Raw genomic sequence first — 14,260 nt, forward strand, 5'->3', positions numbered from 1 at the left:
AGCTAAAGGAAAACTCAAGTTATATTTGGAAACCTTTTTTGACATTTTATGAATTTCTGACCTTGACCTTTAAAATTCAATAGGGTCTTCTTTAAGTCACTGGGAGTTAAAGATAAATTACTTCATTGAAAAAACTCAAAGAGAACCAAAGATATCATCTCAAATCATTCTTTGCAATATACGAAATTCTGACCTTGACTTTTTGTCATCAAAAGGCAAAAGGGAGTTGTGCTATAAAATTTCATTGAAAATCTCCCATCCCTATGCTTTGAGCTTAAAGATATCATCTTCCAACAAACGTGTTACGTATCACTTCATTACCTTTGAACTTTTGACCACAAAATCAATAGGGGTTTTGATTTAATTGAGCCAAAAAATTGTGATATACAATTTCGTTGCAAAAGCTCAAATGCTTTTTGGAGATATTGTCTGGAATCAAAAGTGTTACCCACAGACAGAATGAGAGTAGAGAGACAGAGGGTTAGACCCAAATTAATAATTAAAAGAGCTACAATTTAAAGGTAAATGATGACTTTCAAAATAAACCTACATCAGCAATATGAGATAAGCAGATCGGTTTCGAAAATGTAAACTTACATGTTAATCATAATCGAAATACGAATTCAATTATATACATGTACATGTACTCTTGTAAACACATCAAAGGTAAAAAAAAAAATGATAAAGTATATCAAATGAAATCGAAATGTATATTATTACAGTTATTATGTTCGAATGCAGTGTGCATTTATAATAATAATGGGGAAAAACATCAGCAAACCGGTATTCAATGTAAATGCTTTCATTTGAAAAATTTTAAAAATATCATTCTGAAAAAAATATGATTGCATGAACACTTAATGGTAGAAATCCAAACAAATTTCACTTGCTTTGAAGAAAGGACAAATTACTACTGTTTTACTCAATAAACGACGTCTGCCTCTGTGGGTTGATGGGTCAAGCTTGCTGTTTTATCTACTTGGGAATACATTGCGTCTGTGGCTGTAGGTTGCTGGGTTTGGCTTGCTGGCTTATCTTCTTGAGATCTAGAGTATATTGCGTCTGTGGCTGGCTTGTTTTCTTTTGTAGATTTATCTACAACAGAGTACATTAGAGCGTCGTTGTTAATTGGTTGCCGTACACTATGACGTATATACGTTCCTTCACTTAGATTGGTTGATACAGAGACATCATCTCTTACGTCATCATTCACGATTGCGTTTATGTATGTCGAGTTAGTGGATGTGGAGATTTTACTTGTCATTCCGGGGCCAGCATCGAAGTCTGAAGAGTAGGGTGATTTGACGTTCTCATATGCTGACAAACTATTCCTGTGAGCATACATGTTTTTACGTTTTCTCCTGTAGAATACAAAAAAGTCGGTTTATTAATAGAGAATGACACATACCCTATTCCATAACACACCTTGTATCAGCCCGAGACACCAATATCATTCATAGGGCCGAAGGCCTGAGGGCTGATATTGTTTGAGGGATGATAAAGGGTGTGATATGGAAATTATACGGTACTGTAATATTTTTATATTACCATTTTGAATTGCAACAAATATCATTACATCTTTTTGTAAGGATTACATGTACTTTCGTCCAAAATCGGAATAATCATACTTCGCTGTTACATGCGTATGTAATAGCAATATAATTAAACATTTTCATTTCAGTACCTTTGGCTGTAACAGATCGCTAGAATAATGGCAGCAATAACGATTAAACCAGCTCCAACCAGAGGAATAATGTAACTCCCTGTTAATAAAATTAAACTATCAATTTTATTTCAGCTAATTTCTTCTTTGTATAAGCTGTATATCAGAATACTAAATCTAAATTATTTGACGAAAGTTTATCCATTTGTATTTGGAAAAGACGTCGACATAAAGATCGTGAGTCATGTGTAAAAATATTTAAGAATAGAATATTAAACTTTAGTACAAAAAGCAGGTTAAATAACTATGAGGATTTTTAAAGTACGAGAATTGATTAATGAGGCTTTATGCTTGATGGAATGAAAGTACAAATGAATTTTAAATGGTCTTACATTCTGAAGTCGAGCCTGCTGACTGCCCTATTTCGTCTGTTGTCTTGGTTGTTACTCCTGGTACAGATGGACGTTTTGTTGTGGACTGTGTTATTCTCTCTGTTGTACTCTGCTTCTTTGTGGTCGTAATTTGTGTTGATACAGGTTGAGATGATGTTGTGCTTGATTTTGTTGTCGATGTTGGTAATGGAGTTGTTGTTGTCGACGTTGATGTTGTAGTTGGTGGCGTTGGAGTTGATGTCAATATTTGTGTTGGTCTGGCAGTGGTTGTCGTTGTTATCCTCTGTGTTGTTGCACTTGTTGTTGTTATTGGTGTGGTGGTAGTTGTTGTGCTTGGAGTTGTAGAAGTGGTTACTATCGAACCAGGAATATCTCCCTCACACTTCAAAGTGAGCATCGCGCTTGTGTTATCTACATTATATTAGATTACACCAAGTTTTAACTACGACTTTCCAACATCTAAATGGGAAAACTGACTTAAGGGACAACCATTTGACTCTGAAGACGAGATCTGGGAAATAAATAAGTTGTCCGCGAAATAGTCTATAGTTCTTGTCTGGAGCTACTACCCTCATACCCTACCCCACACACAAGAACACATATAAATAGAGTCTTGGAGTTGTTGTAGCTTTTTTTTCACTTGTCAAACTTTTTCTAGTAGGGAAATAAATAATCTGTCCTTCACTGGCACGAAAATACATATTATCTATCTGACTTTCAAAATTGTCAGATCCCCACCCCCTTCAAAATCAAATATATGGTCCCCTTGCATGTATTCAATATAAAGCTAATTTGCTGAAGAGCATTAAAAAGATTATTTATAAACGTATTAATTTCAGTAACCTAAGAATAAATAAATGATATAAAACAATTAATTACTAAAACATTAGCTAGAATTTTATGACGAAACTCGTTCTCATATACCTGCAGTTAGTAACATACAATAGCCAGCATCGAAATTATAGCGTGGTTTTTCAAAGGAAATTGACATTGTTACTGAAGGACTAATGTTGAGACTTCCCAAAATAAAACAGTTTATAGAAACCCCAGATCCGGTAGACGTCTGTACAAGAATAGTGCTGGAACAGTACTGAGCTGGTTGAAGGCCACTTAGTGGTAAAAAACTGACTTTTGTACTGTTTGTAGTAGTAACAGTACATCTGCAATTCGTTACTGAGGAATATTGTGCATCAAATACGTCCAGAACAACTCTATTTCCCATTCCTGATGTATTGTAGCAAAGGGATGCTCCTGTAAACACAACAGCTATCATTACGATATACACATACAGTTTGAAACTTGTACTTACACTGTATACTAGTACTTGAACATAAAATTTTGACCTTTTTTTCTATAGTATATGTTATTTCTTATTTTAGCTTAAAATACGATATTTACCAGGTAAGGAATACTGTGCCATGGCCCTCTGGCATGCTGTTTCACCTTTAACAGCTCCTGCAAATTTTAATTTAATTAGAAATAATTTCATGATCTCTTTCCCTCTATCATCCACTGTTACCGTACCGTGCCCGAACCCCCTCAGTTAATCTGTAAACTAAAAAAGCTGTCATTTCCTTCTTTTAGTCCATCTGTATTTTTATGCCCCCGGATCGAAAGATCCCGGGGGTATATTGTTTTTGTCCTGTCTGTCTGTTTGTCTGTTTATCTGTTTGTCTGTTTGTCTGTCTGTCTGTTGTCAACTTTAACCTTGCCCATAACTTTTGATTGGTTGGAGCTATGACTTTCATATTTCACATGTGTATTCCTTGTGACAAGACCTTTCTTTGGGTACCATCATATTTGACCTTGACCTTGGAGTTTGACCCACTTTTGCAAAATTTTATGAGACTTTAACCTTGGCCATAACTTCTGAACAGTTGGTGCTTGGGGTTTCAAACTTCACATGTGTATTCTTTGTGACAAGACCTTCCTTTGGATACCAACAACTTTGACCTTTTGACCTTGATCTTGGAGTTTGACCTACTTTTGAAAAATTTTAACCTTGGCCATAACTTTTGAAAAGTTGGTGCTTAGGGTTTCAAACTTCACATGTGTATTCCTTGTGACAAGACCTTCCTCTGGATATCAACCACTTTGACCCTTTGACCTTGACCTAGGAGTTTGACCTACTTTTGAAAAACTTTAACCTTGGCCATAACTTTTGAATGGTTGATGCTAGGGCTTTCATACTTCACATATGTAATCCTTGTGACAAGACCTTCCTCTGGATACCAACCACTTTGACCCTTTGTCCTTGACCTAGGAGTTTGACCTACTTTTGAAAAACTTTAACCTTGGCCATAACTTTTGAATGGTTGGTGCTAGGGCTTACATACTTCACATATGTAATCCTTGTGACAAGATCTTCCTTTGGATACCAACCACTTTGACCTTGACCTTGATGTTTGACTTTTATTTAAAAAACTTTAACCTTTGCCATAACTTTTGAACAGTTGTATCTAGGTCTTTCAAATGTCACAGGTGTATTCCTCGAGACAAGACCTTTCTTTGGGTATCAACATTTTTTATCTTTTGGCCTGGATTTTGACTTGCATTTGAAGAAACTTTAACCTTCGCCATAAGCTGCCATACGGGGGCATCAGTGTTTCACAAACACATCTTGTTTAAATATGAAATTCTATTTGTGAATAGTTTTAAGACCACCACCAAGTTTTTTTTAATACAAACCATTTCAATAGCTATTTGAGATGACATGATGTATATTTTAAAACATTCCCCAACTCTACCGCCCGCTAGGTATCACCTGATACATGTACAATAACAGTTGCTTAATTTCACGTCTATTCAAAGCAATGGTCAACGACTGATATTTAATATTGTAGTTATTATAATTATATCATTCACTTTCTCACGTCCGTCTCCCATATTTAAAATTGCTCCATCATAGTCGCTGGACAGGAATCAGAAGATTTGATGAATAACCTTCCATAGCAGAGACCTTTTCCCGTTTAAAATTTATAACACACGGACCATTTGTTAAGTCAAGTAATTTCCGATTTATCTGATACAGGAGGTGTCAAGTCATTGATGGTTTTATTTCCACTCAACCAGCCGTAGTAAGAAATTCTTGTTAATGTGTTGAAAACACCCATGGGCACCACCACCAACAAATAAAAATAAATTGTTAAAGGTCATGTATGTAAAAGTGGTACATATTTTCTCAAGTTTTAAATAATGTTTTTTAACAAAAATTATTTAATTTTAGATTCATTTGTACGCTTTCTGAAACTTTCCAAGCGACATAGTTTGTATGTCTGTCGTAAATATTTATTTTATTATTCTGTATTTTCAACATTTAAAAGACATATGAAATACAGAAACTCTTTAAAATTGTAACATTTCAGATTTTATAACGATTGGTACTCTAAACAACTGTCTGGTTTTTTTTTTTTTTAAATCCATATATGAGTAACTGTTCGCAGAATATTTAAATATTTTATTTATCGGCACATCGATGCTTAGCATTCAATTCATACAATACATGGAAAGATCAGGTAGTTTAATTCATGTCTCAGTTTAAGAAACACGTTCAATTTACTTGAAGTAATTAACACAGAATCACACTCTTACCTATAAATATTAGGATCCAAAACATACAAAAAATCATGCCTGTCTTCTGCCGATAACAGAACACGACAAACCCACCCTCCGTCATATTGACCGCGCTGACTAAGTTGTTCTTGGGATGAAAGAATTTCCCGTCAACAAGTTAAGGTCCAACACTTTAAATTTAATCTCAGGCGATTGAAAAAAATTAAAATAGAGTCTTTAAGTTTCGGTTTAATTCATCCTTGGACAATTGTGTGATTCTAAACGCATACCCATTCCTGCAGAATTAAATACCCCGCAAGGAACACTTGCAGTAATTGAGTTCTGACGAAGAATGTCTTTTTATAGAAAATCACTCGAAAACCAGTTTGTAATCCATTGTATATTTACCCACTGGAATAGGATGTAAACATTGCATGGTGAAATGATTTCATCAAATAAACGTGTAAAATTTTAATGTGTCGAGCGACAATATATACAAAAAAGTTAAAGCTAGAATGGTTATGATTGAAATCTATTTCTCATGGTTAATTGATGGTTGTAATTAGTTACCCGTCATTTTCTAGACATGACTTCCGGGATAACTTCGGGGAATCAAATAGAGGTGTTTTTTTGTGAAACATGTATACTGAGTACGCTTTGCTTATTAACTTAATCGCATTCTTTCAATAGGGAAGTATTTTAATTCAAAAAGAAGATGGGTGAGCAAGGCGGGCGAAGTACCAATAGTGCGACAAGCAAGAAGTGAAAAATAAAATCTCAATTATACTCAAAATTTTCTTTGATATTTCATCTAACATTAATGTATACTTTATGTAAAATCTCCACAATTTACAAAAATCTCACAAAGACTGAAATTATTTGCCTACGAAATACAGTGTAGCATACACACACTAAAGAGGACAAAAAGAATCATTTTCTCATACTTAAACAATTTTTTTCGATATGAGCAGTGGGTTTTCGCTCCATTTTTTTTTTTTTTTTTTTTTTTTTGAAAGTTAATCCTAAAAATATACATTTTTTGGTTTACAAAAACATGGAGCAAAGACCCATTATACCTTAAATGTACACTTTTATGACAAAGCATTAAATTCGCATCTTTTCGAGAAATACTTGAAGTCTACTAAGTCTAGGGTCATATCACAATCATGATTTAAATGCAACTATTCATCAGGAGCTGTGTAGTGTAGTGGTTAGCGTGTTAGTCTCAAAGCAATATGATACTCCGGATTTTTATTGTTAGGGGTTCGAATCCCACGAATGCCATTTTATTTTTTTTTAAAGAAGGAATAATTTTTCTGAGATCTTTTTTTCTCAGAAAAGTTTTGTTGATCATACATGTAATTCCATAAATTTCAATAATGAGAACTTTACTTTAAATACTTAATTCACAAAATGAATATGATTTTTTTAAATATCTGAAGCTATAGACATTCTGCACGCCTTGTTCATCCATCTAACTCAAAAGAGTCAGGCACAAGTTGTGCCATATCAGATTGTCCTCTATATCACAAAGACACTAAATGCATGAAGCAAACAAAAAAAAAAAAAAAAAAAAAAAAAAAAATATATATATATATATATATATATATATATATATATATATATATATATATATATATATATATATTTATATATATATATATATATGTCTGTATTGAATACAAGCAAATAAGAATTCATGTACAAAAATGGCAGGGAAAACGTACAAACAAAAGAGAAGATGTGGATGAGTGGGGGGGGGGGGGGGTAGGAATGGTTAAGCTGGTTTGCTAGAATCTTTTCGATGGGTAGGAATGGTTAAGCTTGTTTGCTAGAATCTTTTCGATTTTAAACAATTTATATATATATATATATATATATATATATATATATATATATATATATATATATATATATATATATATATATATATATATATATATATATATATATATATATATATATATATATATATATTAAATGTTGACATTATTTTGGTTTCCCTCGTTTGGGTCCACAAACAATGGTTTCAAGGTCAATGACTGTGGCTCATGTAGGTTTGTATTATATTAATATTGCATTCTATTTTATGAACCTAAGTATCATGTTGTCTAAATTTTAATGTGATTAATTTGTAATGATTGTAATTTTATGTCAGACAACTTTGTAAACTCACGTAAAATTTCCATTTTTACTCATTTTTTAAATCATTATTTTAACATATTAGTCTTCTTTTAAATACACGAAAACAAATGCCAATGATCAACGAAATTAGCATCAAATCACGGTTGCATCTTGAATTTTTGATTAAAAATCAGCGTTGATTTTGATGCACCACACACGCAGCAAAAACAAAAGGGTTGCAAATGAAAAGAAAATCTCATTTTTAATGGCAATTTTTTAATACATGTATCTTCATACTTCAGAGGACTTAGCACACAATATCTGTCAAATTTACATAATTATTCAATGTTGTAGTGAAAAAGGGACATTCTTTACCTCTGCCAGGCGCTTAGGGGCATGAAAAATATCTCGATTCACACACTTTGGGGGGGGGGGGGGAGCTAGGTTTTGTTTGTTTGTGTGTGTTTTTCCTAAAAAATATTAATATTTTTACACATACATGCCTAAGAAATGTGTGCAAAAATAATTTCAAAAAGATAGATTATGTTTATAAATCTAATTTTCTCTTGATCTTGTTTCAATGACTTAATTTTCCTTCCTTTTTTAACACTTAGAAAAGAAATAAGAAGTTTCTGGCGGTAATTTCAAAATTGTCGACAAATACATGATATAACTGGTAGAAACTAAGACTCTGTAAACACATTGACCGAGCAGATAATAATATTAATAAAAATAATAAAATTTTATATAGCGCCTTATCTTATGTGAACTCTAAAGCGCTTTACATAGATATAACAATCTACGTATACATAATAAAAGGAAGACTAAAACAATCTTATATCACCTATAAAATAGTAAGACATTCTGAAAATAAAGTCACGTTGATAATAAAACAAGCCATACGTATGTACAGATGTGCTGTATAATGTCTTCTTCATTTCATTAAATGATATGTCAACACTCAGAAGTATGGATACAGTTCTTGTTTAATTTTTCTTTAAAAATACCAATGCTCTAAAATGAAAAACTGCGATTAAAACTAATAGTTTAAAGCTTAAGTTTTATTAGTATTTCTGACTTGTTTATTTAAGGACCGCATACGTAATACTGTATTATTACTGTAATACTGTTCTTTGGAATCCAAAACTTCGAAGTCCCATCCAAGAAGAATAACTCTAAAAAACATCTGTTCTTTTCTCCATAACAGAGTAACTCTCCTTGATTTGAATCCGTGGAACTCAAGAACTATTTTTTCTAAATAAATAAATGAATAAAATATCATGATAGTTACTGAAGATGGTACTGTTCTTTACAAAAATTCAGAATTTTTCACTTTTAATTTGTATATGACAATTAATAGTCAAATAAATTTAAAGTGAAAAAATTTTGTGGAGGACAGTACATTCATGATACCGTACTATGCATGTTTATTATATATGTTGATCAAAAAGTTCATGAATTCTTTTAAATTGCTATTACATGCATTTCAAACTAATATACATGTATAAAATCTTTCTACGTATGTTTAAGAAGCGGTGAATTTCCTTCCCATAGGAAGTGGTTCATACGGAAGCATATTGCTGCCAATTGAAAATATTTTATTCTAAGTCGCACGTACGAGATACTTTCTTTAATGTTCGTATTTGTACACGTGAAAACATTTTGTAATACATGTAATTCTGATCTTAGCGAACCAGCAATTTACTGTCTCTCATTATCCCCTCGCGGAACTTGTTGAAAAGAGGATATTGCATCGCTACGTATACTGTGCGTGCGTGTGTTTAATTGTGTGCATGGGTGTGTGTGTGTGAATGTGTGCGTGCGTGTATCCACAGCTCAAAGGCATGCAAAACTCAGGCGAGGGGATCCTCCGCTAAGCGGTACTCTTGTTTACATTGTTTCATTGATATTAGTCGAGGTAAACTTTTTCATCACAGTCTGATAAAATCGTGAAAAAGTACATGAAAAAGTATATGAAATGAATAGCAGATGATCTTGCTTTGAACATATATGAGACGAACTATTTATGCGTAAGCTAGTAATATTGTAATTTTTGTTGTCAATAAAATCTATGGCCTCCAGATCTTCAATCTAATCATATACGTAAGACCTGTTAGAAAAAAAGTAATCTTCGTTTAATAGATTAAAATCAAATCTTGACGATATTCTTTCCCACATACATGTATCACCGATTAGTTCTGCGATTTCATTTTGGTTGATTTGTTCGGAAACTTTTCCGATGTACTTGTATAGGATCAACTACATGTCATTCACGCATTTGGGTTTTTGTCGGGAGGGGGGTGACTCCTGTATCGAGTAAGAAAGAGTGCATAATTCTTGTCCTCAAACAAAGTGTGCTGACACTGTGGAATAGTTCCAGTTGATTGTTTTTAGTTTTAGAGAATGCTATTTATGGTCTGCATTCTCATAAATGTCGTTTATCTCAAAGGGAAAAAAAAAACATTTATGGAAGAAAATTGAAGTGAAATACACATACCTTTATTTTATAAAAGTAAATGTGTGCCACCGGGTGATTCGAACCAGGCCACTATAAAAATGTTTAATGTCAGCCTCTAACCATCCGAGCTTTTCTAATTAAAACAACATTAGGCATAAATATAAACCACGATGACAGAAATATGATTTTGCATTTTTCTGCTTCTTTTTCTTTTTTGTACATTTCAACCCCATCGGTACCCCTGAGAAGTTTTATTTATAAATATTTCTTAGATCAAAACCTATCAAAATATCAGGGTTTTTTTTTTTGGGGGGGGGGGGAAGGGGGAGCTGCTTTGGATCGGACTTCTAAGTCAAAATTTATGCAAAAATAGACTTTTTTTTTTTTACCATGAATATCCTCTTTTAATAAATTTTGAAGATTAATCATAAAATTACTTATACGAAATTTAGGTTCTAAATTCAAATCTGAAATATTTAGAAATATAATGTAAAAAAAATAACTTGACATTAAATGAAACATAGATTTTCAATCGGATTTTTCCGGAAAATCATTTCGTTGTGGTTAAATCCTAACATAAGAATTAACTTCACAAGCACGACAACTGTTTTTACGGTCGCCCGCGTGGCGCAGTGGTTAGAACGTCTGCTCTAGAGTCGCGGAGTAAGGAGTTGATCCTTACGTCGCGGGTTCGAATCCCACTGTGGGACGTGGAGACCGGTCCTTCGGATGAGACCGTATAAACCGAGGTCCCGTGTCGCAGTAGGTGCTTGCACGAAAAAGATCCCTCACTGCTCAAAGGCCGTAAGTGCCGAGTATAGGACAAAATTTGCAGCTCTCCACCGGCAAGTTGTGGCGTCTCTATATGAGTGAAAAATTCTCGAGAGGGAAGTTAAACAACATACAAACAAACAAACAAACAAACTGTTTTTACGCCGTCCATACTTGATGCTTCACAAAATTATGAACAAATCTTGATTACTACATATTTTCTCGTACGTATGGCATATTATCTCGTACGAACGACATATATATTTTCTCGTTCGTACGACTTAGTATCTCGTACGTACAACATTGTATCTCGTACGTGCGACTTAGTATCTCATACGTGCGACTTAGTATCTCGCACGTACAACATAGTATCTCGTACGTACAACATTGTATCTCGTACGTACGACTTAGTATCTCGTACGTACAACTTAGTATCTCGTACGTGCAACTTGGTATCTCGTACGTGCGACTTAGTATCTCGTACGTACAACTTAGTATCTCGTACGTGCGACTTAGTATCTCGTACGTACAACATAGTTTCTCGTACTTACGACTTATTATCTCGTACATTCCACATAGTATCTCGTACGTACGACTTAGTATCTCGTACGTGCGACTTAGTATCTCGTACGTACGACTTATTATTATCTCGTACATGTACGTACGACTGAGTTTCTTGTACGTACGGCATAGTATATCGTACGTAAGACTTATTATCTCATGCGTACGACTTAGTATGTCGTACGTTCGACTCAGTATCTCGTACAATGTTCGTACGTACGATTTAGTATCTTGTACGTACGACTTTGAATAATTTTTCTTCAAGTGGCAAAAAATACGCTTCCATAGGTTCTAGAGAAGATGAATTTTAGAAAAAAATACTTGTACTAATAGAAATTCTTCATGATGTTTTAGTATTAAGTTAGTTGTTCGATATTTAAAACTTTAACTCTACTGTCTACCGCCTGTCCAGAATTCATTAGTATTAAAATATTTATTATACACCACCTAGAGACTCATTAAGGCCCCATATTTACATTATGCTCTACACTGACCCAGATGTTTAAAAAGACTTAGCGCATAAAATTTGCAGCCTTTATTTCTTTTTGCCAAATGTAGCGTAGCATCAAGATCCCCCCCCCCCCCCTTATTTTCAATGTGATGGGTATGTCCTTTTAGATTAAAATGTTAAAAAGTACAGGGATAAAGGATAAAAAAAATTACTCATTCATTTGTCAATTATTAATCAAACTGCCCATGTATTTTTGTTAAAAAAAAAAAAAATCACTTTGCGTATGTGTTTTCCGGAAATACGATTTCCTTTTAAATTTAGCGACCCTAATTGACTTCCAGTTTTAAAATCACGATTGAAAAAATGTTATATGTGTTAGTAATTACTGTATGAAATTTCATTGCGAAAGCTAAAAGGCTGTTTGATATATCGGACGGAGTGTATAAATTTACAGTAATTGCCTATGTGTATAAATTTACGTTCTTGACCATTGGCCTTTTGTCCTCAAAATCAAGGGGGTCTTCTTTAGGCCAGAGGGAGTTGCTATGTAAAATTTCATTGCAAAAGCTCAAAGGCTATCTTCTCGAGATATCGCGCAGAAACGAAAGTGTTAAAAAGACAGAATTTATGAATGTATGACCTTGACCTTAGACCTTATTTTGGCCATAGGGATTGATTTGTAAAATTTCATTTCGAAAGATCAAAGGCTCCTTGAGATATCGCGCGGAAACGAAAGTGTTACAGACAGACAGAAATACAGACAGACGGACGGACAGACAGACCCAAATTAATATCCCCCACTTTCAGTGAAAGCTGGGGACAAAAATTGGTATTTCTATAGCTTGTATATATGTAGCTTTAAACTGATAAACCATGTACACACGGTTTCACTATATATCAGATGGCTGTTAGACCTTTACAATCATACATGCATGTAAGTAACGAAAACTAAACTATTCCCTCTTGGATGATGGGACATTTTCTTTACCACTGATTTTAATACAAATGTCAATTCAACTTCAGTAGGCCTATTTAAATACATGACAATCTTTCTATACCAACATATGACAGGGGACATAACCCTTACTTGTCCAGAGAAAAACTTCCCAGAAGGAACCGAAAGAAATTAAAACTCATTACCGATACTTTCACCTCGATTTCATGAATACATTACCGCTACATTTTATCAATAAGAATATTCAATTGGCAATTACAACTCATTAGTTAATTACTGTGACAATCACATGCATGTTAGTAATACTGCCCGTGAGGTACATGTAGTAAACCAGACTAGGTAGAAATGCTTTCTTTGAGATGTATTGTGGTTGAACATCGTACCCCAGAAAGAACGTTTATTCATAGAATTTGCTTTGTAAAACTCAATAAAAGGACTAAATTTCCTGCATATACATGTAGCGTTTTAATTGGTTTCTCATTTTATGTATTGAGAGTGGCCATGTTGATTAAATTGCTTTGGGGGAGAGAAAAAATTCAAACTAAGAATAAATTTTGTTTTCCCCATAAACATTTTTGAGCACGATTTTCGCTAGAAAGAAAGGTTTTCTTACGAATATGGTTAAACGTAAATATACTTTAATATTAAATCCGTATTTTTTTTTATTGATATGTTTATTTGCTTTTTAAAACATTCAAAATGAAGTATTTTATTGACATCTTTATGGTATTTGTATTTCTTTTAAGTTTATATGCGTCCTTGAGTTGAAAATCATATTTGAAATCAGATAATACGCCATCAGTTTTTGTTTGTATTATTGCAGATTAAAAAAAAGCTTGGTGTGTGTCAATTCTGTACCACTTTTATGTTTCATTTGAATTTTACAATCTGCAATTATAAATTAATGGATTATTCACAAATATATATCTGAGTGCTCAAGTTTTACACGTAATTTAAAAACGATGAAATGATAGTTCGTTATTACTTGAGCATATTCGATTATTTACCATTGTCACCATATATTAACTTGAATTATTTCACCACTGTAATTATATACATTGTAGTTACATATCTGTAATCATTGTTACCATATACCCACTAGTAATTACATGTTTACTATACCACTGTTACGACCTGTAACTATGACTCCTTTACCATTGTTCCAACATAAATCAATCTTGATTTTATTCAAATTTTGTTTCTACATGGATTAGGTTGGAGCAATAAGAATTGCATGAATTCTGTACATTTTTAAAAATGTTTCGTCTTTTAAGTTTTATACAAAACTTGATCAAAAGACAAACTTTGCACAGTTTCCATGCACTCTAGATGC

At 33.3% G+C, this 14,260-nt stretch overlaps 1 protein-coding gene across 1 annotated transcript; it reads right to left on the reverse strand.

Moving 5' to 3' along the window:
• Positions 1-714: 714 nt before the first annotated feature.
• Positions 715-5,910, reverse strand: LOC133176451 (uncharacterized). The gene is made up of 6 exons (XM_061311576.1): positions 5,647-5,910; positions 3,454-3,510; positions 2,980-3,306; positions 2,056-2,466; positions 1,685-1,763; positions 715-1,361 (listed from the first exon to the last, which is right to left on the reverse strand). The coding sequence occupies exons 1-6, from the start codon at positions 5,729-5,731 to the stop codon at positions 923-925; spliced, it is 1,398 nt and encodes a 465-aa protein (XP_061167560.1). The 5' UTR covers positions 5,732-5,910; the 3' UTR covers positions 715-922.
• Between the last annotated feature and the right edge of the window lie 8,350 nt (positions 5,911-14,260).

The sequence above is a fragment of the Saccostrea echinata genome, unplaced genomic scaffold (genome assembly GCF_033153115.1).
Source record: "Saccostrea echinata isolate AGI-Se365-2 ecotype Australia unplaced genomic scaffold, CSIRO_AGI_Sech_v1 ptg000075l, whole genome shotgun sequence".
NCBI lineage: Eukaryota > Metazoa > Mollusca > Bivalvia > Ostreida > Ostreidae > Saccostrea > Saccostrea echinata.